General features: G+C 36.2%; 1 protein-coding gene across 1 annotated transcript in view; it reads left to right on the forward strand.

The window, feature by feature from the left end:
- Positions 1–24,192, forward strand: part of KNL1 (kinetochore scaffold 1) — a 63,371-nt gene extending 39,179 nt beyond the window's left edge. Inside the window, 15 exon segments of the mRNA XM_067743285.1 lie at positions 353–451; positions 7,161–7,276; positions 9,194–9,284; positions 9,869–9,985; positions 11,053–11,140; positions 14,770–14,847; positions 15,014–15,053; positions 16,396–16,497; positions 16,946–17,046; positions 19,791–19,859; positions 20,530–20,639; positions 20,843–20,961; positions 21,663–21,785; positions 22,502–22,595; positions 22,597–24,192. Of these exon segments, the coding sequence (XP_067599386.1) occupies positions 353–451; positions 7,161–7,276; positions 9,194–9,284; positions 9,869–9,985; positions 11,053–11,140; positions 14,770–14,847; positions 15,014–15,053; positions 16,396–16,497; positions 16,946–17,046; positions 19,791–19,859; positions 20,530–20,639; positions 20,843–20,961; positions 21,663–21,785; positions 22,502–22,595; positions 22,597–22,641 (1,392 nt within the window). The 3' untranslated portion in view covers positions 22,642–24,192.
- Positions 24,193–24,570: the final 378 nt, after the last annotated feature.

A 24,570-nucleotide genomic window follows, 5' to 3' on the forward strand; every position in this document is an offset into this window, starting at 1 on the left:
TTTTCTCTTTAGTTTTTTTTAATTATGAAATGTTTCAAATATACAGGAGACTAGTTTTCTTTTTTTTCTTTTTTTTGGTTAAGGATCCAACATGGCAATTAATTATGTGGAGTAGAATCACAATTGGAAGACCTACGTTTTGTTTTGTTGGGTTTTCTCCCAATTTTACTGTTACTGAATAAACTTCAGAAATAATATTAGATAAAATCTGCTTATGTATAGCTTACAAATATCTGGATAGTGTTTCCACAAATATATGCAAAGTACTTTAAGCCATTTAGAAACAAAGGTGGTGGTTATAGTCAAAATGACTCACCTTGAATGGTCATGCAAACTTTTTTTTTTCCCTCAGAAACTCAGAGATGGGAGAATAACAATAAAGGAGTTCCTTATACTTCTTCAGGTCCACATTCTGATACAAAAACCTCGACAGAGCAATCTCCCAACCAAAGTAAGTTCAGTTTCTTGGTAAAATAGTTATCTCAGTTAAAATATATTGTACTTGTTTACTAAACCGCATCAAAGCAAGCATTTATTAAAAAACAAAAAAAGAATCTAAGGAAGCAAATTTTCCTATAGAAGGTTTTCCTGTAGAAGGTACATTTGGGGTTAGCATAAAAATTGATTTTTTAAAAAATAATCATGAATTTTGAAAATGTGAAAAAATTTTTTTCATTTCTTGCCATCTATTTTGTTTTTTATACTTTTTCCTGAACAAACGGTTTTTAAAAAACCAAAGTACAGCAGAAGTTTGTTTTTTGGGGGTTTTTTTTTTTTTTTTTGGTTTTTTGTCTGCATTGGGTCTTCACTGCCACGCACAGGCCTTCTCTAGTTGCGGCAAGTGGGGGTTACTCTTCGTTGCAGTGTGCGGGCTTCTCATTGTGGTGGCTTCTCTTGTTGCAGAGCACAGGCTCTAGGTGCGCAGGCTTCAGTAGTTGTGGCGCACAGGCTTAGTTGCTCTCCGGTATGTGGGATCTTCCCGGACCAGGAATCGAACCCGTGTCCCCTGCATTGGCAGGCGGATTCTTAACCACTGCACCACCAGGGAAGTCCCCGGCAGAAGTTTTTTTGTTTGTTTGTTTTGTGGTACGCAGGGCTCTCATAGAATACTTAAATAATACAGTCAACAAACTGAGTTTAAAAGATTAATAGACAAACATATCACTTACATACAAAATTACACAATATTTTTTTCACTTAAGTCTGTCGAACGTTTACAAAAGTTAATTATGCCCTTGGCCACGAAGAAAATGGAAAAAAAAAATGGAGATTTCGTGGACATCATCTGATCTTAATCCAATAAAATTAGAACTAATAAAAGGACAAATATCTTAGCTTCTTGGAAATTAAGAAACACATTTCTAGTTAACTCATATCAAAGAAGAAATCAAAACTATTTAGAAAGCAAAGTAAGGAGAACATTTAATGCCAAATATACGGGATATACAGCAGAAATTATACTTACCAGGGAATTAAAAGCCTGAGATATCATTGTTATAGAAAAGACTCTAAAAATAAAGGATTTTTTAACACTCACTTTAAGAAATTGGAAAATGAACAATAAAATAACATCCATAAAAAGGCAGGAAGACAGATTTAATGCAGGTAAATAGTAAAGTTATTGAAATAGAAAAAAAATAAGCAGAAAATATAACAGATCTAAAAACTGGTACTTTGAAAAGACAATAAAATAAGAAAACTCTTAAAGAGCCTAATTAAGAAAAAGGAGAAAGCTAAAATATATATGGTTGAGAAAGAAGACATGTCCACAGATTAAAGGAGAGATTAAAAGAATTTTTTTTTAATCCACCAACTGTGACGACAAATTTTAAGACCTAGATGGTTTTTCAGAAAAACATAAATTACCAAAATTAACCCAGGAACTGGAAAACTCTAATTAACTACCATTGAATTTTTTTTTTACAATTTACCATTAAAATTGTCACTAGGACCAGATGAGTTCTAACTTTTAAAGAATAGATCCACACATACATGAATATTTGGTTTATGACAAAGATGCCCTTGCAGAACAGTGGCCTTTTTTATAAATGGTGTTGCATCAGTTGGATATCCATAGGAAAAAAAATGAACCTTGATTCAAACTTCACCCTATACATAAAAATCAGTTCTATACAACACCAAAAGTACAAGTGACAAAATTAAAATTTGGAGCTCATCAAAATTTAAAACTTGTGTGCTACAAATAATACCATCAAGAAAGGGAGGGCTTCCCTGGTGGCGCAGTGGTTGAGAGTCCGCCTGCTGATGCAGGGGACATGGGTTCATGCCCCGGTCCAGGAAGATCCCACATGCCGCAGAGTGGCTGGGCCCGTGAGCCATGGCCACTGAGCCGGCGCGTCCAGAGCCTGTGCTCCGCAACGGGAGAGGCCACAAAAGTGAGAGGCCGGCGTACCACAAAAAAAAAAAAAAAAAAAGGGAAAAGACAACCCACAGAATAGGAGAAAACATTTGCAAATCATACATCTTATAAGAGGCTTGTGTCCAGAGTATATAAAGAACTCTTGAAACTCAAAAAGACAACCAAATTAAAAAATCGTCTGGGACTTCCCTGGCAGTCCAGTGGTCAGGACTTCACACTTCCAGTGCAGGGGGCATATCCGATCCCTGGCTGGGGAACTAAGATCCCACATGCCCCGTGGTGTGGCCAAAAAAAAAAAAAAAAAAAAGCCAAGAAGCTATGCAAATGGCCAATAAACAAAATTGTGATTAAAGAAATACAAATTAAAATGAGTTACTATCACACCCACTAGGGTGGCTGTAGTCAAAAAGACAATAAGTATTGGCAAGAATGTGGAGAAATTGGAATTTTCATACATTGCTGATAGGCATGTAAAATGGTGTAGCCACTTTGGAAAACAGTTGGGTATTTCCTCAAAAAGTTAAACATTTCCTCAAAAAGTTAAACATAGAAACAATTCCACTTCTAGGTATTTACCTAAGAGAATTGAATACATACATCTAAACAAAAACTTGTACATGAGCATTATTCATAATAGCCAAAAAGTGAACTGATTATGAGTTACTTGAAGCTGGGATGGGGTGGAGGAGAATGGGGAATGACAGCTAATGGGTACAGGGTTTCTTTTAGGGGAATGAAAATGCTGTAAAATTAGCTGGGGCTTGATGTTGTACAACCCTGTGAATATATTTTTAAAATAATTTAATTGTATACTTAAATGGGTGAATTATATGGTGTGCAAATTAAATCTCAATAAAGCTGTTTAGAAAGAAATCAATTATAGGAGGATTGTATATCTAACGTGAAAAGTAAATCAAAGATGGAAACTGGGAAGATACTCATGCATCTTTTGGGTTGCCAACCTCATTATTCTTATCACCATAGTGCCCCTTCCTAGTAGAATCTCCTTGCCTCAGCTGAAGATGTGGAGTAGAAAGGTGCCTAGGTATGCAGCCAGAGTCTTAGGAAAAGCAGAAAGAGTACCAGGGGACCAGAGAAAGCAGAGGGGAAGGGTAGGAACAGAGAGGATGCTGGCAGGGTGGAAGAGGGAGAGGATATGTAGGAAGCTAATCTTTGAGGGTATGAATGCTCCCCTTTCCTCTCAGGCCTTACAGAGGTCAGGAGGGGCAGTGTTAGGGAAATAAATCTGGGAACAAACCCATCAAGATAGTAAGAGAAATCAACTATACTTCAATAAAATAAATTTTTTTAAAAAGATGGTAAGAGAGTTCAAGCTATATCAGGAAAGAAATTTAAAAATCCCAAAGTAGAGGAAGGCCAAAGAAATGGAGTATGTATGGGCTGTGGAAAATGAGGTTCACAGCTATGGGCATCTGTTCCAGGACTTAGATGACTATGAGTCTCCTTTAGGGTAGAACTGGGGAGAGCATTTTTGAGGCAGGTGGGGAGATGTGTGGCAGCCCTCATAGACAGATGTACAGCATCCATATGTGTGTGTGCAGTTATAGGAGCTCAGCTGGCAGCACCGGCAAAAGGTACTATGTAGAAATATCAAATCACTATATTGTGTAACAAGAACTAATAACATAGTGTTGTAGGTCAGTTATATTTCACAAACAAACAAACAAACTTATTAAAAATGAGATCAAATTTGTGGTTACTAGAGGCAGGCAGTGAGAGGTGGGGAAATAGGATCAAGGCAGCCAAAAGGTACAAACGTCCAATTATAAGATAAATAAGTGCTAGGGATGTAAGGTACAACATGATAAATATAATTAACACTGCTGTATGTTATCTATGAAAGTTGTTAAGAGAGCAAATCCTGAGTTCTCATCACAAGGAAAATTTTTTTCTATTTCTCTAATTTTGTATCTGTATGAGACGATGGATTTTTTTTTGTTTGTTTTTTTGAGATGATGGATGTTTATTAAACTTGTGATAATCATTTCATGATATATGTAAGTCAGATCATTAGCTGTAAACCTTAAACTTATTCAGTGCTATATGTCAATTATATCTCAATAAAACTGAAAGAAAAAAAAAAAGGTGCTATGGTAGTGCCCCAAGACCTCCTGCATGCCCAAGGAGTGGCTCAGGCCAAAACACTATAACTTACACCCTTTCAGTGCGGTTGAGGAACTGCTGCAAGTACCCCTGCCAGACCTGAAATACCCAAGAGCTGATTGTGCATAAATTGGGCACTTAATCAAAATAAATAAGTCAAGTGAGGAGGGTGACCTGTGCATATAGTCCTGGACTCAAGGTACAGCAAATTACCCATGTATTGCATACAGCATGGGCAGTTGCATCCAGTATGTACCCATAGTGCATGAGCCTAATATCCATTGGCACTTGGCATTCCTGGTGAATCTCTGAGAATGTGGTCCCATGTTTCACTTTGTGGTTATGAAGCTTCAAGAGGAAACCTACTCTTTTTTTAAAAAAAACTTTACTATTATAGGAATTTTCAAACATATACAAAAATAGATAATAGTTTAATGAAATCCCCATGTATCCATCACCAAACTTCAAAAATTATCAACTCTTTATTCTCTACATTTTCCTACCTCCCCACCCCTGTTATTTTGGAGCAAATCCCAGGCATCATCAATTTATCTGTATTTCAGTATGTATCCCTAAAAAGATGGGAACTCTTATTTTTAAAATATCCAAATACCATAATCATATCTTAAAATGATTAATTATTAAGTCAGTATTTATATTTCCCTGATTGTCTGCATTATTTTCCAATTTGTTAAGTTGCAACCCGGGTGAGGTCCAAACATTATTAACACTTGATATCTCTCTCTCAATTATCTTTTGAAGTATAAGGTCCCCTTCCATAACCCTCCCTTCCCCCCGCTTCTCTTTCTCTCTCTTCCTCTCTCCCCCTCTCTCCCCTAACCCCTCCCTTTTTATGAGGAAGCCAGATTTTTCCATACTCTGTTAAGTATGGATTTTGCCCATTGTGTATACCCAAACTTTCATTTTAACGTGTTCCTCTGCCCTTTGTATTTTCTGTAAATTGGCAGAGGCCTTTTCAGATGAAGCGTTTTTTTTTCAAGTTTACTTTATAGTTGTACTTTCATCAGGAGATAGTATCTGGTGATGATGTGATGATCAACCATTATTTAATGATCAACCATTATTACTAGATTATCTAGATCTAGTAATTCATTAGGAGTTGTAAAGTAGTGATATCCTAATTTTCTTCTTTTTTTTTTCATTTATTGTCTAAATACTTCTATAAAAAGAAATATTCCTTTATCAAGTATTTGGCTCCTATATGAAAGGCAGTCAGCCATTTTCCCAAGGAGGCCTGATTTCTTTGAGAAGTATAGAGCTTTGATTTTTCTTTATAAATTTAGCCTTAAAAATATTTTTTAAGAAAGAGAGTCAACGTCAGTTATAATTGCTTTTAGCACATTTTTACACTTTCTGAGCACATCTGTTAGAAAGCTTGTTACAGATAGAGAAATGAGAGTAAAATCTCATTCGTTATTTCCTTTTAATTTGTCAACTGAAAGGGGAGAATGAGAGGAAACTAACATTTGTTAGATTACTTCAGCAAGCCCTGAGCTTTGGTACCTTTTTTTTTTTTTTTAATATTTATTTATTTTTAGTTTTGGATGTGTTGGGTCTTCGTTGCTGCATGCGGGCTTTCTCTAGTTGCAGCAAGCAGGGGCTACTCTTCGTTGCGGTGCACGGGCTTCTCATTGCGGTGGCTTGTTGCGGAGCACGGGCTCTAGGCGCACAGGCTTCAGTAGTTGTGGCTCGAGGGCTCTAGAGCACAGGCACAGTAGTTGTGGCACATGGGCTTAGTTGCTCCGTGGCATGTGGGATCTTCCCGGACCAGGGCTCGAACCCACGTCCCCTGCATTGGAAGGTGGATTCTTAACCACTGGACCACCAGGAAAGTCCCGCTTTGGTACCTTTTTAAAAGACTTTTACTTTAATCTTAAGAGGTTGGTCAATATTGTGCCCATTTTATAGATGAGGAGACCAAAGCTTAGAGTGGTAAAATGACTTATTCCGTGCCACACTGCCTATAAATAATGTACAGTTGTGGCGTTTTGTTTGGTTTGGTTTTTATATGTAATGAGCCAACTTGGTTTTTCCAATACTGCATTAAGGACATCAGAAAGTCATTGGATTAGAGCTGTAAGACATTTAAAAAATGTCCAAAAGACACTTAAGACATTTTAAAAATAACTAAATTTTTACTGCTTTATTTTATGTATATCAGAAAAGTTTGAGTTCAACCTGGGATACAAGTAAGGAACAGGGTTAGAGAATAAAAATAGAAAAGAATAATCTTGGAAACTGGCATCTTTTTTCTTTCTTTTAAGGGAGAGGTTTTTGGTAAGTTTGAATTTTCAGGTATTGATAGTTTTTAAAACAATGCATAGCCATTTTCCTTTCTCCTCAATTTTATTGAGGTATAATTGACAAATAATGCATAGTCATTTTCAAATCACTTTCAATCCTATGAGTGGAACATCCACAGTTCCTCTAAACATCTGTGAGAAATTGACTTTGAGATTAGAGACTTTATTTCAGATTCCAAGTAGTAGCTTACTAGGTATATGAATTTAACAGAGTTTTCAAATTTTTCTTTGTAGAACTTTTTAAAATAGGCACTCTGAGACTTGAAACAGTTCTTGAACATGGTTTGGTTCTCAAAATACCAGTTTTGAGGGACTGATTTTTTTTTTTCCAGTTTACTATAAACACATCACCTACTCCAGAAGACCTGATGTTAAGTCAATATGTTTACCGACCCAAGATACAGATTTATAAAGAAGATTGTGAAGCTCTTCGCCAGAAGATTGAAGAGTATGAAAGTTTTCATTTTTGTGTGTGTTTGTTGGATGGGTAAATAATCTGTGTGGCAAGGTTTTGATTAGAATAACACCGGCATAGGAAAAGTTGATAGCATTAATTGGCAGTGTGATATAGTATATGGGAAAGAGTTTCAGCTTTGTAGTCAGACAGATGGAAGTTCAATCCTGGCTACAACAGTAGCTGTGTAACCTTAGGTAAGTCTTTTAACCTTCATTTCCACATCCATCAATTGAGGATAATAATACCTACTTAGTAGGTAGAAATGAGCAGTAGAAATAGTGTATATAAAAAGGTTGCATGCCATTCTTAGCAAAGAGTAGGTCCTTAATAAGCAATCATTATTAGATTATGATATCATAAATTGCAAAAGAACATCTTTAAAAGAAGATAATACCCTTTAGAGATTCATATATAGTGCCTAAAATCAAGATTGACTTTGGGTTTATAATTCTATCACATTTGCCCTTGATTTGCATTTATAAAAGAACAAAGTTTTACTCAGACTATTGTCAGTGGTTTGGTATAAGTAGATGCTGCAGACTAATTTACAAATTAGGTATATCTAGATTTTCGCAGGTAAATCAAGACTTGCGACTCAAGACAATGTTTATATCATACTTATCTAGAACTGTCAAACTAAATTTGAACCAATCTAACAAATAGAAAAGAAATGAAACAATCTTTTAAGAATCGTGTAGTTTTAAAACTTTTGGTGGTGAGCACACTGTAGTGTACATAGATGTCAAAATATAATTTACACATAAAATTTATATAATGTTATAAACCAGTTACCTCAATAAATAAAAATAATTAAAGGGAATTATGTAGTTTTAAAACTAGAAGTTTAAGATGCTGTTAAATTATAGTACTGCAGATTTGCCTGATTTCTGGCTTGTTCATTCAAGAAATATGTATCGAGCACCTACTATGTGCCAGGCACTGTACTAAGTCATGGGGTTCATCACTGAACAAGACAAGTTTCTTATCTTAATGTTGTTTAAAAGAGTTGGGTGTCTCAGGATTTGTCTGAGAATGTTTTGTTTTGAATGAAATAGGTAGATCTTGTATACAATGAAAAGTCTGTTTAGATGTGCTCTACTGTTTGATTTTGCACCTATGTGCCTGTATATATTATCTTCTAACTCTGATAAAAATGTATTTCCTCTACTTATTAACAAGAAACTAATATATAACTTTGCTACTTTTATTAATGGTATTCTATAAAGGTGAGATAAGACCAAAGTGAATTGGAAACCTTTACTTAAAATAATAGCTACGGGGCTTCCCTGGTGTCGCAGTGGTTAAGAATCTGCTTGCCAATGCAAAGGACACGGGTTCGAGCCCAGGCCCAGGAAGATCCCACATGCTGCGGAGCAACTAAGCCCATGCGGCACAACTGTGGAAGCCCACGTGCCACAACTACTGAAGCCTGTGTGCCTAGAGCCCATGCTCTGCAACAAGAGAAGCCATGACAATAAGAAGCCTGCGCACCGCAATGAAGAGTAGCCCCCGCTCACCACAACTAGAGAAAGCCCGCGCACAGCAACGAAGACCCAACACAGCCAAGAATAAATAAATTTATTACAAGAAAAAATAATAGCTACAACTTCACAACAATAATGCATTCACAAGCTTAAGGATTCTCTATAAGCGACATATTTTCATTTTGGAACAAGTTGATGCATTGAGATGAGAATTCTATTTATTTGGGAGGGAAGTTTTTTTGAATCATAACATTCTTGAACTGTTCTCCAAGTGTTGAAATAATCAGGCTGGCCGCTGTTCCTGAGTGAATTCCCCTCTTTATGTAGAAAAGAACTAGGAAAAATTAAGTGTGCCTGTAGATCTGAGCTGATTCATTCTAGCTGACTTCTGAACTCCGTGCTAATTAACTTTTCTATATTTTAGATTAAAGCTTTCTGCACTGAACCAAGATAAACTGTTCACTGATGTAAATAGGAACCTATGGGAAAAAGTGAGACACTACTCTGATGAGGAGGTACTTTTTTCTCATTTTCTGAATGGGAATCAGTATAGACATTTTGAAAAATGTTTATTGTGAAATTAGTAACTGTTACTTGATAATTAGTGATGAGTTCTTTAAAATTTACTTCTCAGATATAATATGTAAACAAGATTTTATTATACATGAATGATTATTAATATATAATCTTTTCAAACCTTAAGTGATCAATTTAATATATGAAATATATTTGAAATTTATTGAGTTCCCTCCTTGTTTGCTTTTCACTTAGATTAAGATGGGGAAGAGATTTACTTTAATTGATTAAATAATAAGCAACTCATTTTATATTTGCCCTAATTAAAGAATTTTATTAACTAAGAGCCAGTCATTTTCTAATTTGTAATATAAGTGAATTAAAAGTAGGAATCAAAATTGAAATCTTTGGTTCTGGACTTAAACTATTAAATGGTATTAAATTTGCAAATGAGAAGCCTTAGGAATCAGAGTCTAGGATGGGCAAAGTTTAGCAGGTACCAGCTGAACCAGCCTTCCCAGACCATTTGCCTTCTCTAACTCATTTGTTTGAGTGCATTGTAATCTTTGACTTTCCCTTACAGCTGAAGGCCTTTGGAATTTACCTGAACAAAATAAAATCGCGTTTTACCAAGATGACTAAAGTCTTCACTCACCAAGGAAAAGTGTCCCTGTACAGCAAGCTGGTACAGTCGGCTCAGGTAATTTGAGACAGTTAAGAGCTTAGAAAGATCTATTAAAATTACTTTATAACTGGGGCTTCCCTGGTGGTGCAGTGGTTGAGAGTCCGCCTGCCGATGCAGGGGATGCGGGTTCGTGCCCAGGTCCGGGAAGATCCCACATGCCGCGGAGCGGCTGGGCCCGTGAACCATGGCCGCTGAGCCTGCGCGTCTGGAGCCTGTGCTCCGCAACGGGAGAGGCCACAACAGTGAGAGGCCCGCGTACTGCAAAAAAAAAAAAAAAATTACTTTATAGTGGTTATGGAATATGAAGCATGTTCCTTAGGAGACGTGAATGAGAGCTGGGCAAAAACTTAAAATTGTTCATAAGAGGTGGGGTTCAATTTATTGAAAGTAGTAAATCCTGGCATCTTGAGTAATTCTGGAATATATTTACTAATATGTGCCTATGTGTCATCTCAAATTTGTTATTCATTATACATACTGAAATAAAACAATACAGGATTCTGATCTTCCATTGCTAAGGACTGTGCTGTAGTATGATCTTCCTCATAGTCCATACTCAGCTGTGTTTGTGTGTGCATGTGTTTAAAGTAGCATTTCCCAAAATAATCATCCTTTAAGAAAGGTCTTGCATAAAAAAACTTTCCATTGAAAATGTCTGGGAAATGTTACATGCAGTGTCCCCCTTTTGGAGAAATATAATAACTAGCATATTAAAGTCTAAGGTCAGAAATATACATATATATATATTTTTTTAGTCTAAAAAGAAAAAAATGCTATAATTCTATTTGACCAGTGTTTCCCAAATTTATTTGACCATAGAACATTTTTCATGAACTCTTTTTAAGTAATATATATTAACATCTTATATTACATGGAAATGCTAAAATAAAGCACAAAATATGAACTTATATTAATCTGTTTTGTATGCTTTAAAAAATTCTTTTAAGACCAGACTTGAAGTTTTGATCTTTGTTTTAAGATTTGCCTGTTCATGAATTAGACACAGCAGTTTGAACCACTTATAATGTTATAATGTTTTGTTTGGAGTTTTAACTTGACAGTCTATGATATTGTGTGTTTAGAACGAGAGGGAGAAGCTTCAGAAAAGGATAGATGAGATGGACAACATACTTCAGAAGATTGATAACTGTCTCACTGAGGTGGAAATAGGTAAAGTATCCTGAATACTTTTCCAAAAGAAAATTTAATTGTATCTAAATGCTTCCCTACAGTACACATTGCTGGTAGCACTATGCTGAAGCCTTGTATTAGTAGCTTGAGCCATTAAATTAGAGCAAATTAAAACTCCTTTACTGTCATTCATAATGCAATCAACAAGAAATGCCCAAGATAATAAGTCTCTTTGGGAAGCTCTTCATAACCTAGACCGTGATGTTGTGTTGTTGTTGTTGTTTTAATAAATGAACTTACCTCTGTTTGAAAATTATCTATCCTTTCAGTTGGATCTCTCATGATCCCGACTTGTTAGTATTATCTTGAAACTACTTTCTCAAAGATCACAAAATTTCCCATCATCATCAGATTTGGTAGCTCTCAGTCCTTAGCCATCTAGATGTCTTTCATCATTTGACACTGCTGATTATTCTTTTCTTCCTGAAATTTTCTTCTCCCTAAACTCTATGATACTGCACTACCCTGACCCTATTCTTTTCTCCTAGCTGTTCCTTTTAGCTCCTCTGTTGTCCCTTCTCTAACCCCTTGTGTAACCATTTAGATTTTATCATCTACTCATTTCTATATTCTTTCCCCTAATGCTTTCATCTGCCTTAACAATTATATTATATGAATAATTCCCAAATTCAGTGAAATTCATCAAGCATTTGTTGAGCACCTGCTACCTGCCAGATACTGTGCTTAGCATCAGAAAAAAGATATACACAGATTTTTGCCTTTAAGTGGCTTATAATCATTTTGGGTGAGGGCATCTTTTGCCTCTTTCTCTTGAGTTCAGACTTAATGTTCCCAGCTTCTTGCTGAACCTCTTGGCAAAAGTGTCCTTAATCACCTTAAACATTATGTGAAAAAATGGAATTTATTGTCTTCCTTTTCCAAAATAAAATCTGAAAACTTCTTATCTCTATAAACAAGTTTTCTTTCTCATCTCTTAACGGCATCACCATTCTTATAAACTGTAAAAGGCTCGAAATTTTATTGTCTTGTAGTCTCTCTTATCAAGTCCTGTCATATCTGCTTCTTCAGTATCCCCTGTGTTCTTTCCCATTCACATTAAGGCTGTCATTAATTCTGACGTGCTATTTCCAGTCTTCTAACTAATCTTTCTACACTCTTAATTTTATTCTATTACACTCTTAATTTCATTCTGTCTCTTTCCTGTCCAACCTGCACATTGCTGCCAGATTAATGATTATGAAAGACAGTTTTCATTATGTTACTTCTCTGAAAACTTTTCTGCCTTTCCATTTATTACAAAATAAAATCCAGACTCCTGAGCTTGACATTTAACAATCTCTACAATCATTTTCAGATATTCCTTTCTTATATGATTTTACTATTATTCCCTTACACATCCTAAATTCCAACCAAATTTTGTCATTTCTGTGCAGTCCTGCCACTTTGTCTTTGCCTAATGTATTCTCCCTCTATTTTTACCAAAGGACATGTTCTCTATCTTCCTTGAGCTACCGTGGCTACTTTGTTAGTACCTCTTATATTACCTATCATATCTACTTGTAATTATGGTTACTTTTTATAGTTTATTTTCCTAAGTAAATTGGAAGCTCCATAGGGGCAAAGATCAGCTTTTATTTTTCTTCATATCCTTCAAAGTTCTTAGCACTATGCTTTGCACAGAATAAGTGCCTAGTACATGTTTTCTACATTGAATTGGTAAGTATATGAATTTCATAATCTTAAACTGTACCACCCCTTTGTTCATTATCTTGCTTTTTTACTTCATGAAAAAAAATAGAAGCCATTAGGGCCAGAACTTCTAAACTTTCTGCTACCAAACAAACCAAACTTTTATATCTCTATATCAATTCTTTCATCCTTCCTTTTCCCTAAGATCAGTGTTTCCACCTAAACTTTGAATTGCAGCCCCTCTTGTCTTCTCAGGAATCTTATAGCACTGATTTTCCCTTATCTATTGTATATTCAACCTCTCTGCCTCCTCCACTGGATATGTTCACCTCTCTCTTATCTTTAAAAATACCAACAACCACACTCTTTCTGGGTACCACTGGATGGCTCCCTATTTCTTTCTTCATTATTCCTTGAGCAAATTACTGAGTACCTGTTATGTGCCTTGTATAGTGCTCGGTGCTAAGAGTACTATGGTGATTAAAAACAAAACTTTATACCCTCGTGGAGCATTTTTCTTTTCATTTATCAATACTTCAATTACTTTCTTTTTTTAAAATATTTATTTATTTATTTGGCTGTGTCGGGTCTTAGTTGCGGCACACAAGGATCTTCGTTGCAGCATGCAGGGTCTTTCGTTGCGGCGTGTGAGCTTCTCTCTAGTTGTGGCGTGCAAACTTAGTTGTCCCGCGGCATGTGGGATCTTAGTTCCCTGACCAGGGATCAAACCCATGTCCTCTGTGTTGGAAGGCAGATTCTTAACCACTGGACCACTGGGGAGGTCCCCCATTACCTTCTTTTAATTCAAACATTTATACACAAAGAAAGGTTTCCATGCTTTAATTTTTAAACATAATATACAGAACCACAATACTATTTCAATTGCAAATCATGGGAGATCACATTCAAATATGCTTGGATTTGACAAGTTGCTATTACAATACTGAGAAAAGATTATAAGAATTAAATAGTTTTATGGTAACTGCTATGGAAGAGTGGTTCCATGGTGCTATAAGTTCCTGAAACAGAAATCTGACCTAGTCAGGTCAGGAGAGGCTTCCCTCTGAGGAAGTGGCATTTAAGTCAAGATCTGAAGAATAAGTAGGAGTTAAAGTGAGAAGGGAGGGGAGAGCCGACTATTCAATATGAATAGCACAGGTAGAAGCCCTTCTATGGGAAAGAATATACCAAGTACAAGGGTCTGAAATAAGGCCAATGTGGCTAGAATAGAAAGAGCAAAAGGGAACATAGTCTGAGATGAAAGTGGAGATGTCACTTTTAGGGGCCAGGCCAAGGAGGGCCTCTTAAGGAGTTTTGAGTTTTTCTAAGAACAGTGAATAGCCATTTGAAGGTTGTTAAGCACTGGCTGCAGTGTAGATACTGGATTTGAATAGATCAAGAGTAATTATAAGAAGTTAAGTGTAGTTATTGGACTGATATGGTTAAGAAAGGACAATAGCTTATATTAAGGGAACCTGGTGGTGGCAAAGGATAAAAGTGGATTCAGAAAATATTTTTGAGGTAAAAATCTAAACTTGGGTTTGGATGTGGGGAGAGAGAAGGCTTTTAAGGATGTGTCCAAGATTTCAGAAACAAATTAAATTTAAAAATGTAAATTTGCGTCTGTATATGTGTATCTGTTCCTGCTTAGTCCGTGGGGTTTCCTAACAATAACTTTAATATATGCAAATTATATATAAACAGTTTCCATCTCAGAGTGTCCCCTAAGAAGCTGCTATTGGAGATCATTGCCATATGGCTCAAAGTTCACTTGTCTGCCACTAGAAGCAAGTCTTAGTATGAAATTATTATTATAGCTCAGTGCTTTTTTGGCAAGGAAAGGTAGGGAAAGATGAATGTGAAATATTCTTAACACTTCATTTGGGGACCATCTATTCTTTTCATTTCTGGTTGTTTATTTTTGACTGAGTTATTCTAATGCATGTTGTCTACTTTAGAAACTAAGTATTTGGAGGATGAACAGAAAGACAATCCTGTGGAAGAGTGGGATTCTGAAATGAAGTCTGCAGAGAAAGGTAACTGAATTAATTAAGGAGATAAATGGGGGGAAAAAATCCCCTGTTCTGAGTTTATTTATTTATTTAGGTAAGATTAGTGAGATAGACTTTTCAATAAAACAGATGATTTTTGTACCAATATTTTAATGTGTACATTCTGATAGATTTATTTTTCTTTTCAAAGAACTGGAACAGCTGAAAATTGAAGAAGAAAAGCTTCAAAGGTTAGTCTTCTGTTTGAGTGTTAGAAAATACGCTAAACTTCACATGGCTAAGTGACTTCCTACCTCCAGAAACTGACAAGATTGAGGGCATGAGTATTGACTAAGGCTGAGTCAGAGCTTCTACTGTACTTTGAACTTGACCTTGGAGGCCATCTTAGTCAGTAGTATTTTCTAAGCATTTATTGTTTACAGAGCATTAATCCAAGGCAGTAGTTCTCAAGCTTGTAAAATATCAGGATCCTGGGCTTCCCTGGTGGCGCAGTGGTTGAGAGTCCGCCTGCCGATGCAGGGGACACGGGTTTGTGACCCGGTCCGGGAGGATCCCACATGCTGCAGAGCGGCTGGGCCCATGAGCCATGGCCGCTGAGCCTGTGCGTCCGGAGCCTGTGCTCCGCAAGGGGAGAGGCCACAACAGTGAGAGGCCCGCGTACTGCAAAAAAACAAAACAAAACAAAAAAAATATCAGGATCCTATTAAAGAAAATCTAGCATTAAACTGCTTTTATATGGCACTTAAGTATAAATAAATATAAAATGAGGTATGTGTTTCTTTTTTTTTTTTTTTTTTTTTTTTTGCCGTACACAGGCCTCTCATTGTTGTGGCCTCTCCCATTGCGGAGCACAGGCTCTGGACACGCAGGCTCAGCGGCCATGGCCCACGGGCCCAGCCGCTCCGTGGTATGTTGGATCCTCCCGGACCGGGGCACGAACCCGTGTCCCCTGCATCGGCAGGCGGACTCGCAACCACTGCGCCACCAGGGAAGCCCGTGTGTGTCTTATACTCTGGATCTTATTTAACTATAAGACTAAAAGAAATCAAATACAAATAATGGCAAAACCAAAAAAATTCCAATTGAAAATGTAAATTTGACAGGTGATAATATCAATATTTGGCTAAAAATAAATTGATGCTAGCAAAATGACTAACAAATTATAAGTTCTATTTAGCTCTAATAAACTAAACAAAACCAAATGCAGGCACTGAAATTATGTCATGTCTCAGTTTTATGTTGGGCATTCTTACGGTCTACATTATGCTTACATTTTTAACATCAAAATGAAAATGTAAATTTTAATAATAATCCTAAAGAACATGTGAACCCCTAAGAATATCTTCATGGATCCCAATTTGAGCGCCATTGATTTAGGCCTTTCCTAATTAGACCCAAACTTCTAGTTTAATGCTTATTAAAAAAAAAAAAAAAACTAAGAATGCAAAATGGATGTCATACACCTCACTGGGGAGCCATTTAGCACATGACTTTTTGTCATAAACTTTTAATGAAGTCTGAATTCTCTAACAGTGGCCTTATCTTTCTCTAAATACCTGGTTTGATTTGCAGAAATCTCTTAGAGCTGGAGGTACAGAAAAAGCAGACCCTTGCTCAAATAGACTTTGTGCAAAAACAAACAAATAGAACTGAAGAGCTACTGGATCATTTGAGGTAAGGAAAAGTAGGTGACATTAACTTGTGTTTTATCCTGTACCTTCACGGTTGTCTAAATCCACTAGTGCAGTTGACATGTGTTTGTAATGTGTAGCACTGTTTTTAACCTATAATACAATGCATTCTCAAAAAAAAGTTAATATACTCAACACTAAGCTGAAAGTATACAAGATGGGAGAGCTATGGAATTATAATTTTTAAATATTTAATATTTTATATTGCCTAGACTTGGTTTTTCTCTGATATACAACTCAAGATTGAGTCCATTCTTATTTCTTTCAAAAGCATAAGTTTGTATATTCACAATATTGGAATTAAAATAATGATTGTCTCCCAAGACAGTAGAAAACTCCAGCAGCTGCTGATGGTACTATTCAGGTGGTATAAGAAGTTAACTCTCTTATCTCAAAAAGTGTTTTTTTTGTCTTGTTTATCCTCTCTTCAGCTTGTCTGAATGGGATGTCATTGAGTGGAGTGATGATCAAGCTATATTCACCTTTCTTTATGACACAGTAGAACTCACCATCACCTTTGGAGAGCCAGTAGGTGAGTAGCAAGAATAAGATAATTCCCCTGCACATAAATGTACGGCTAAACTTACTAAAGATTCATATCTCTATTTTAATACAATAATAACTATTGACATAATAAAAGCACTGCTGAAAATCTTAATTAAAAGAGGCAATCACTTTAATTAGTGATAATAGAATTTTATTTTATTAAATAAAAAATAAAATAAAAATTCAGCTAGTGAAAGTTACCCTTTGTCGAATTACATTAGATAGAAATTTTGCCTATCCAAAATAATGGATCAACATGCTATTCATATCTGTTTACTCTGAGTTCCTTTTTTCCATCTGTCTTTTGTGATAGAGAATTTACTCTAATGGCTGATGATTCTTGACTGGTTGTTTTTTTGTATATAAGTTAACCTAAAAAGCTAATTGGAAATTCTGTGTGTATTGGTAGGTTTATCAAAGTAGGTAGACATCACTATATGGTAACTTGACAGAGTCCTAGCTATTTTGTTAAAATCTCCTGTCAGTATCTTTAGGTCTTTTCTCTTGAAACAGATAGCTTCAGCATGGCCAACCCTGGGTGATCATGGCCAAATTGAAACTTAGGATCTTTATAATCTCCCAGCCTCCAAGCCCAATTCTCCTTAAAAGTTCCTGGGAATTCCCTGGCAGTCCAGTGGTTAGGACTTGGAGCTTTCACTACTATGGCCCCGGGTTTAATCCCAGGTTGAGGAACTAAGATCCCGCAAGCCGCATGGTGCGGCACCCCCCAAAAAAGTTCTTTTTCTGATGAATACCATCAACTTCTGTTCAGGTTCAAAATTAAAACTTAGGAATCACTCTATACCTCTTTCTTTATTTTTATTTATTTATTTTTGGCTGCGTTGGGTCTTCGTTGCTGCACGCAGGCTCTCTCCAGTTGCGGCGAGTGGGGGCTGCTCTTCATTGTGGTGCACGGGCTTCTTATTGCATGCGGTGGCTTCTCTTGTTGCAGAGCATGGGCTCTAGGCACGTGGGCTTCAGTAGTTGTGGCACACAGGCTCAGTAGCTGTGGCTTGCGGGCTCTAGAGTGCAGGCTCAGTAGTTGTGGCGCATGGGCTTAGTTGCTCTGCGGCGTGTGGGATCTTCCCGGACCAGGGCTCGAACCCTTGTCCCCTGCATTGGCAGGAGGATTCTTAACCACTGCACCACCAGGGAAGTCCCTATACCTCTTTCTTCCTCACCAGGCATATCTAAATCATGAATAAGACTTATTGATTTTAATTTAATATTCATCTACTTTTTTGTGTCTCCCTATCAATAGTCATCTCTAATCTAAATGATTACAATAACACTATAGCTGGTCTTTCTGGATCTTTTCCTTTTCCTCTCCAATTCTTTCTCCTTCCTGTAGCAATAGTGATTGTTTAAAAGTTTATCATGCACCCCCTATTCTTAGACTAATGATCAAAATACTAATATAGCCTGTAAGGCCCTGCATGAATTGAATTTTTCCTCCTTTTCCTGCCTCATTTTACACTGTTCTCTGCACATCGGCCACAATGGATTTCTTTCATTTCCTTAAAAGGTCATGATCTTTCATGCTCAGTCATATTTCATCCTACCTCAGGACATTCATACTGATGTTTCTTATGCCTAGAAGCTCTTTCCCCTGTCTTAGTCCTTCTGGGCTGCCATTTTAAAAATACCATAAACTGAGTAGCTTATAAACAACTACTGGAGGCTGGAAGTTCAGTTCTGGAGGCTGGAAGTCCAAGATAAGGATGCCAGCAGAGTCAGGCAAGGGCCCTTTTCCGGGTTGCAGACTTTTCATTGTATCCTCACATGACTGAAGGCCTAGTTAGCTCTCCAGGGTCTCTGTCGTGAGAGCACTAATCCCATTCCTGAGGGCTCCACCCTCGTGATCTAAGCGACTCCCAAAGGTCCCATCTCCTAATACTATCACACTGGGTATTAGGATTTCAGCCTATGAATTTCAGACCATAGCACCTCCTCTTCACTAAATAAATGTCTACTAATAGTCTTTAAGAGCTCAGCTAAATTATCACTTTCTCAGGAAAGTTTTCCCTGACTCTCCTTTACTCATTCCCTCCACTACTTGCCCTCCTGGTATGTGTTCTCATTGCTTCCTGCAGTTTTCTTAATTGAGCTTATTATAGTTTGTAGTTCTTGGTATGTTTATTAGTACAATTATCTGTGTGTCCCCCTGAGTTGTAAGCTTCTTTAGAGCATAGATTGATCATGTCTGTTTGTCTCACTGTCATATCCACGGTGCCTAATACATAGAAAATAATCAACAAAGTGAAAAGAATCAGAATTTGAGATACAGGAGATAACTGGTGTCTGGAAGAGCAATCAGCTCTCCTGGCTACCTAAAATTCATTACTATAATGCTGAAAGCATACATGATTTTCACTGTATTAGTACAAAGATAGTAGGTCTGGGGAGGTCATAGTCATTTTCTTTATATGGTTCCTGAAAATAATATTATCTTCACACAGAAGTTAGGGATCAAAGGAGGAGGCCCTGATAAATTACAAAAATGTTCCACACCTTAAATGTCATTTAAAGGCCTGCCCAGTTAATATAGTTCAGCATTCTCAGGGGAAACTTTGCATACACAGAGAATAATATGATTCAAGGATAAACCTTCAGCTGCCTATGAAAAAAACCTTGCTACCCAGAAAGAGGAGGATTCTAAAGTACTGAGTTATATGTGGCTTTGAATCAGATAATAAAAAGAAATACTATCCTTCTGTTGGTTTTTCCTAGTTGGTCTCCGTTTCCTGGACAAGGCTTGTAGGAAGATTGTTGACCTGAATTTTCAATCTCTGTTAGATGGTAAGTTCAAAACATTTAAACCAACAAGACTTTGTTGGAAATTTACAAGTGTATATTGCTCCTTGAGAACTCTTTTACATACTAAATTAAATATAAACAACAACAATAATAATAATTTGTTCTTAGAAATGTGTATTAGACCTAAAACTGCTTGGGTATTGTTCCAAATATTGGGTGGGTTTTAAAAGAAATTTTTTTAAAAAGTTATTACTAGATCTTGAACAATGGTTAATAATAGCTATTTCCATAATTTACAAATTACCATTGTGAGTACTTACTCTGTATCAGGCATGTGTACTACTTACATCAACACTACTCACCATTTTACAGTTAGGGAACTATAGCTCAAAAGAAGTAAGTATTGTGTTTAGGATCACTCAGCTAGTAAGGAAAGCCAGAATTTAAACTCAGGGTTATGTTACATTTAAGCCTATACTTTTAACTAAGTTCTATTCTATATGTGATAAAGGCTTGAGTTTATATCAGAATGTCTTATGTTCACTATATATGTTGATTTATGTGTTTGAAAATAAAATGGAGACGATACTTAGACACCTAGTAGTTTGAAGGTATTTTTAGTTAATATTTCTAGCTTGTATTTATATATATATATAAAATATATGAATAATAAGTAATACTCTGCTTTTGATTTTTTTTTCCCCTTCCTCAGAGGATAAAGCTCCTCCTTCCTCCCTTTTAGTTCATAACCTTATTTTCCAGTACATTGAGCAAAGGCAATCCTGGAAGAAGAAATGTACAACACAGCATCAGGTACCCAAGGTAAATTCCCATTGAAGTATTTAAAGGAAAATTATGTTAACTGTCCCAAACAGCAGAACTGAAATTTTATATATGTAATAGTGTATCCTGAAATGATAAATATATTAAATTGTTTAACTTTGGGGGGTTCTTTATAAAAGAGCCACTAAACACTGAAATGTTTTCATACTCTCATTTTTTTTTTTTTTTCCTATTTTTCCCAGATGCTTCAAGAAATCTCACTGGTAGTGAGCCATTGCAAACTTCTTGGAGAGGAGATTGAGTTTTTAAAGCGATGGGGACCAAATTATAACCTAATGAACATAGCTGTGAATAATACTGAGTAAGTGTGTTAGTTCCCTAGGGCTGCCATAACAAAGTACTACAAACTGGGTGGCTTAAACAACAGAAATTTATTGTCTCACAGCTCTGGAGGCTGAAAGTCTAAGATTGAGGTGTCAGCAGGGTCAGTTCCTTCTGATGGCTGTGAAAGAGAATCTTTTCCATGCCTCCCTCCTGACTTCTGGTGATTTGCTGGCAGTCTTTTGGCATTCCTTAGTTGTAAATATATAATCCCAATAGCTCCTTTCATTTTCACATGACATTCTTCCTGTGTGCATGTCTGTGTCCAAATGTTCCCTCTTGATTAGGACACCAGTCATTTTGGATTAGGGGCCCCCACCCTACTCCACGAGGACCTCATCTTAATTCATTAAATCTGCAATGACTCTGTTTACAAATTAGTTCATATTCTGATGTACTGGGGATTAGGGCTTCAACACATGAATTTTTAGGGGACACAGCTCAATCTATAACAGTAAGTAATTAGTTGAAAACTTATTAAGATAATTTATTTTATTGAGTTTCATGACTAATGAAAATACAACCATAATCATACTTTTTTGCAGTTGTTTTACTCTCTGTTTGATAAGGACAAGAAATGATGTATACCAAAGTTTCTCATGCCAGTATAAAAGCAAAATGTATTTGTGTTTCATTCTATTTTTGTTTTGTATTTTTAACTGAGGATCTTGTCTTTTACAGATTGAGGCTTTTATTCTGCAGCTCAGCAGCATTTGCAAAGTTTGAGATAACTTTGTCTCTCTCAGCCCATTACCCATCTGTCCCATTACCTTTCTCTATTCAAAATCACCTTGGAAACATTGGGTGAGTAAAAGGCCAGCAGGAAAGGGCCCCCAACTACTTTTTTACCTTTGTTATATCTTTTGAAAGATCTCTCAAAGTGATCAGAAAATGAATAGACCATAGTGAAAGCCAAATGTCACCTCTATCTGAGTTCATTTTGAAGAATTTGTTCTTTTAAAGTCAGTGACCTTCATTGCTATCTCCAGTGGATGCTGGAGACAGCTGGTCTATTTTTTTATACTTGCTCCACTTTTTGAACACCCCTACCTAAACAGGAATCAAGAAGGATAAAAATCCTGCATAAGCTTAGTCCAGATCATATTTGAACAACTTTTATGGTGCAGTCATAGTGCTTTTCTCAATTAGTCTGCGGAAACAGACCTAAAAATATTTCATTTCTACTGTATATTTTGTGACTTTTTGGACACAGTGCTGACAGATTGTAAAGTGACAGAGTTTAGAATATGCCCACCTCAAATCCATCAGCAAACACCAACAGATATTTATAGCTAGAGAAAGCAGCTAAGTCAAGATACCTCACAATTATATACAGAATTGGTTCTTAGGCCTTATTTTTGGAATCTCAGTTTAAACTGGACAATCTAGCTATTTCCAGAAATACCTATTTGTGCTTCCTAGCAGACTCAGAAACTGTACTCAAACTGTACTCTGATATGAATTGCACTGAAATTAAGACAAGTTTCCAGAAAAATTAAGTAACCTTTTGTTCTTTACAGCCAAGATAAAATCGCTGCCATTCTGTCTAAAGCACCACTGGAAGACAACTACCTAAAGAATGTAGTCAAGCAAATTTACCAAGATCTGCTTCAGGACTGACTGCCATTTCTACCAGTACACCCATGGACTACAGTTGTAACAAATCAAGCACAGTACACTAAATAACAATATTATGTCAGAGTCTCCATTGCTGTTTAATCATCTTTAGGTCATAGAAGCCTAAAATTTCTTCTGATGATGTTACAGTTAATTTGTATGGTTTTTAAATTTCTACAGTCAGGAGTAATGAAAGGCCTCAAATAGCCTGCTGTCCACTTACTCACCTTTCTACCAAAGGTTTAAGTAGTGGAACACTTAGGGAAAATTTCTCCTAACTAAAGTTGTGCTCTCCGCTTCAGTACAAGCCCTAAGGAGTAACTTTTAAGTATAAGAAAAGATGTCACCACCGACAAAAACATTAGCCATTTTCCATATATAGGGCTGTGATTTTTAGTTGCTGGCTTCTGCCTACCAGGTACTTCTGGGGTAGTCATGTCTATCTACCAACCACTCATCCTCCTTTTGCTCCATTCCAGAGATGTTATTAAGAGAAAGCAATAGCACTCAGCTATTGGAATGGTTGCCATCTTTTCTCGAAGACCTTGCCTTCTTTTAAATAGTGTCTATTAGTATTTTCCTAATAAATATAATTTTGTAGGGAAAGTTAATTCCTCTTTGGTCCAATACATATATGTAAATATATTAATTTGTTCTTGTGTTTGTGAGGTAGTAAGGAGATGTATAAGATGTATAGACACCCTTCTGCCTGGGCAGTTTCTGTCTTTCTGAAGGATGCTTTCCATCAAGATTCTCAGTCTCCTTTTATTTAATAACCAGCTTCAAACAATATCACACCCAAAATACAGGTTTGTCAAGTTTTGGCAATAGTAATGAACTTAATATAAGTATTGGTTTCTGAAGCCATACGTTTCTCATACACAAAAATAAGCACGTCATTGATATTGAATGATCAGTATTATCTGTAAGATAGACAAATATGAAAAAACTTCACCCAATCTTTAGTCAAATCCTAATCATGATAATTTTTGTTTCTCTTATATTGAAGCCTAAACTAAAATATATTTGCATTTTTAAACTAGTTCGTCTTAATATTTTGCATTATACTTTAGGATGGGGTTTAAAGACCTATAGGTCCCACGGATGATATCTGCCCTTTTGATTGGCTTTTACTTCGGAGCTACTTTGTCAAAAGAGCAACTGGTCTTTTAAGCTTCAAAAGTCAACATAAAACTCATTTGCCATAAAAATCAAGATGTAGATGTTCCCTATTTCTGTGAACTCCTTGAAAAACTTTTAAAGTCACCAATATGGTCTATTTCTCATGAAACTTAAATTAGTTTTCTTACTGGAGTTATTTCTTTTCTGTAAAGCTAAAAAATAGAAGTTTTGTTTTATGCATTTTGGTAACCTGGAATGACCAGTTCCCAGAATGATTTGGCTTGTAATGATGGTCTCTGCTTTCTTGGGCTTGGAGTACATAATTGTAATATTTACCTAGTTATTTGCTTTTGTATTTGTTCAAAGTATTGGTTATTTTTATAAAATTCTTTGGAAGTTTTTCCTCTACTGATTGGAAGCAGATTAGTTTTTGTGCTATTAAAATAAGCTTATTATATGAAATATTTTAAAAGCAGTGTCTCTTTATGAAGTTTTTTTTTTTTAACCATGTATCCAATACATCTTTGAAGATATGCCAAAGAAAGCTCCATTTAGGAACACCCACCTATTTGAAAACTCAGATAAGATTAAAGTATGTCAGGACCTTAATCAAAGAACCAGGTACAAACCATAGTTATCCTTATGCCTCTAAAGGACAGTAAAAGAAAGCTATTTTGAAGTTCCTTAGGAAACTATCACTTCTTATGAGTTAACGGAGTGGTTCTCAAAGTATAGTCCCTAGACCACTAGCAGCAGCCTCACCCCAAAGCTGCTGAATTAGAAACTCTGAGGGAGGGGACCAGCAATCTGGGTTGTTGGGGTTTTTTTACTTTCTTTTTTTCAAAACAAC

This window comes from Pseudorca crassidens, chromosome 1 (assembly GCF_039906515.1).
Source record: "Pseudorca crassidens isolate mPseCra1 chromosome 1, mPseCra1.hap1, whole genome shotgun sequence".
Lineage (NCBI taxonomy): Eukaryota > Metazoa > Chordata > Mammalia > Artiodactyla > Delphinidae > Pseudorca > Pseudorca crassidens.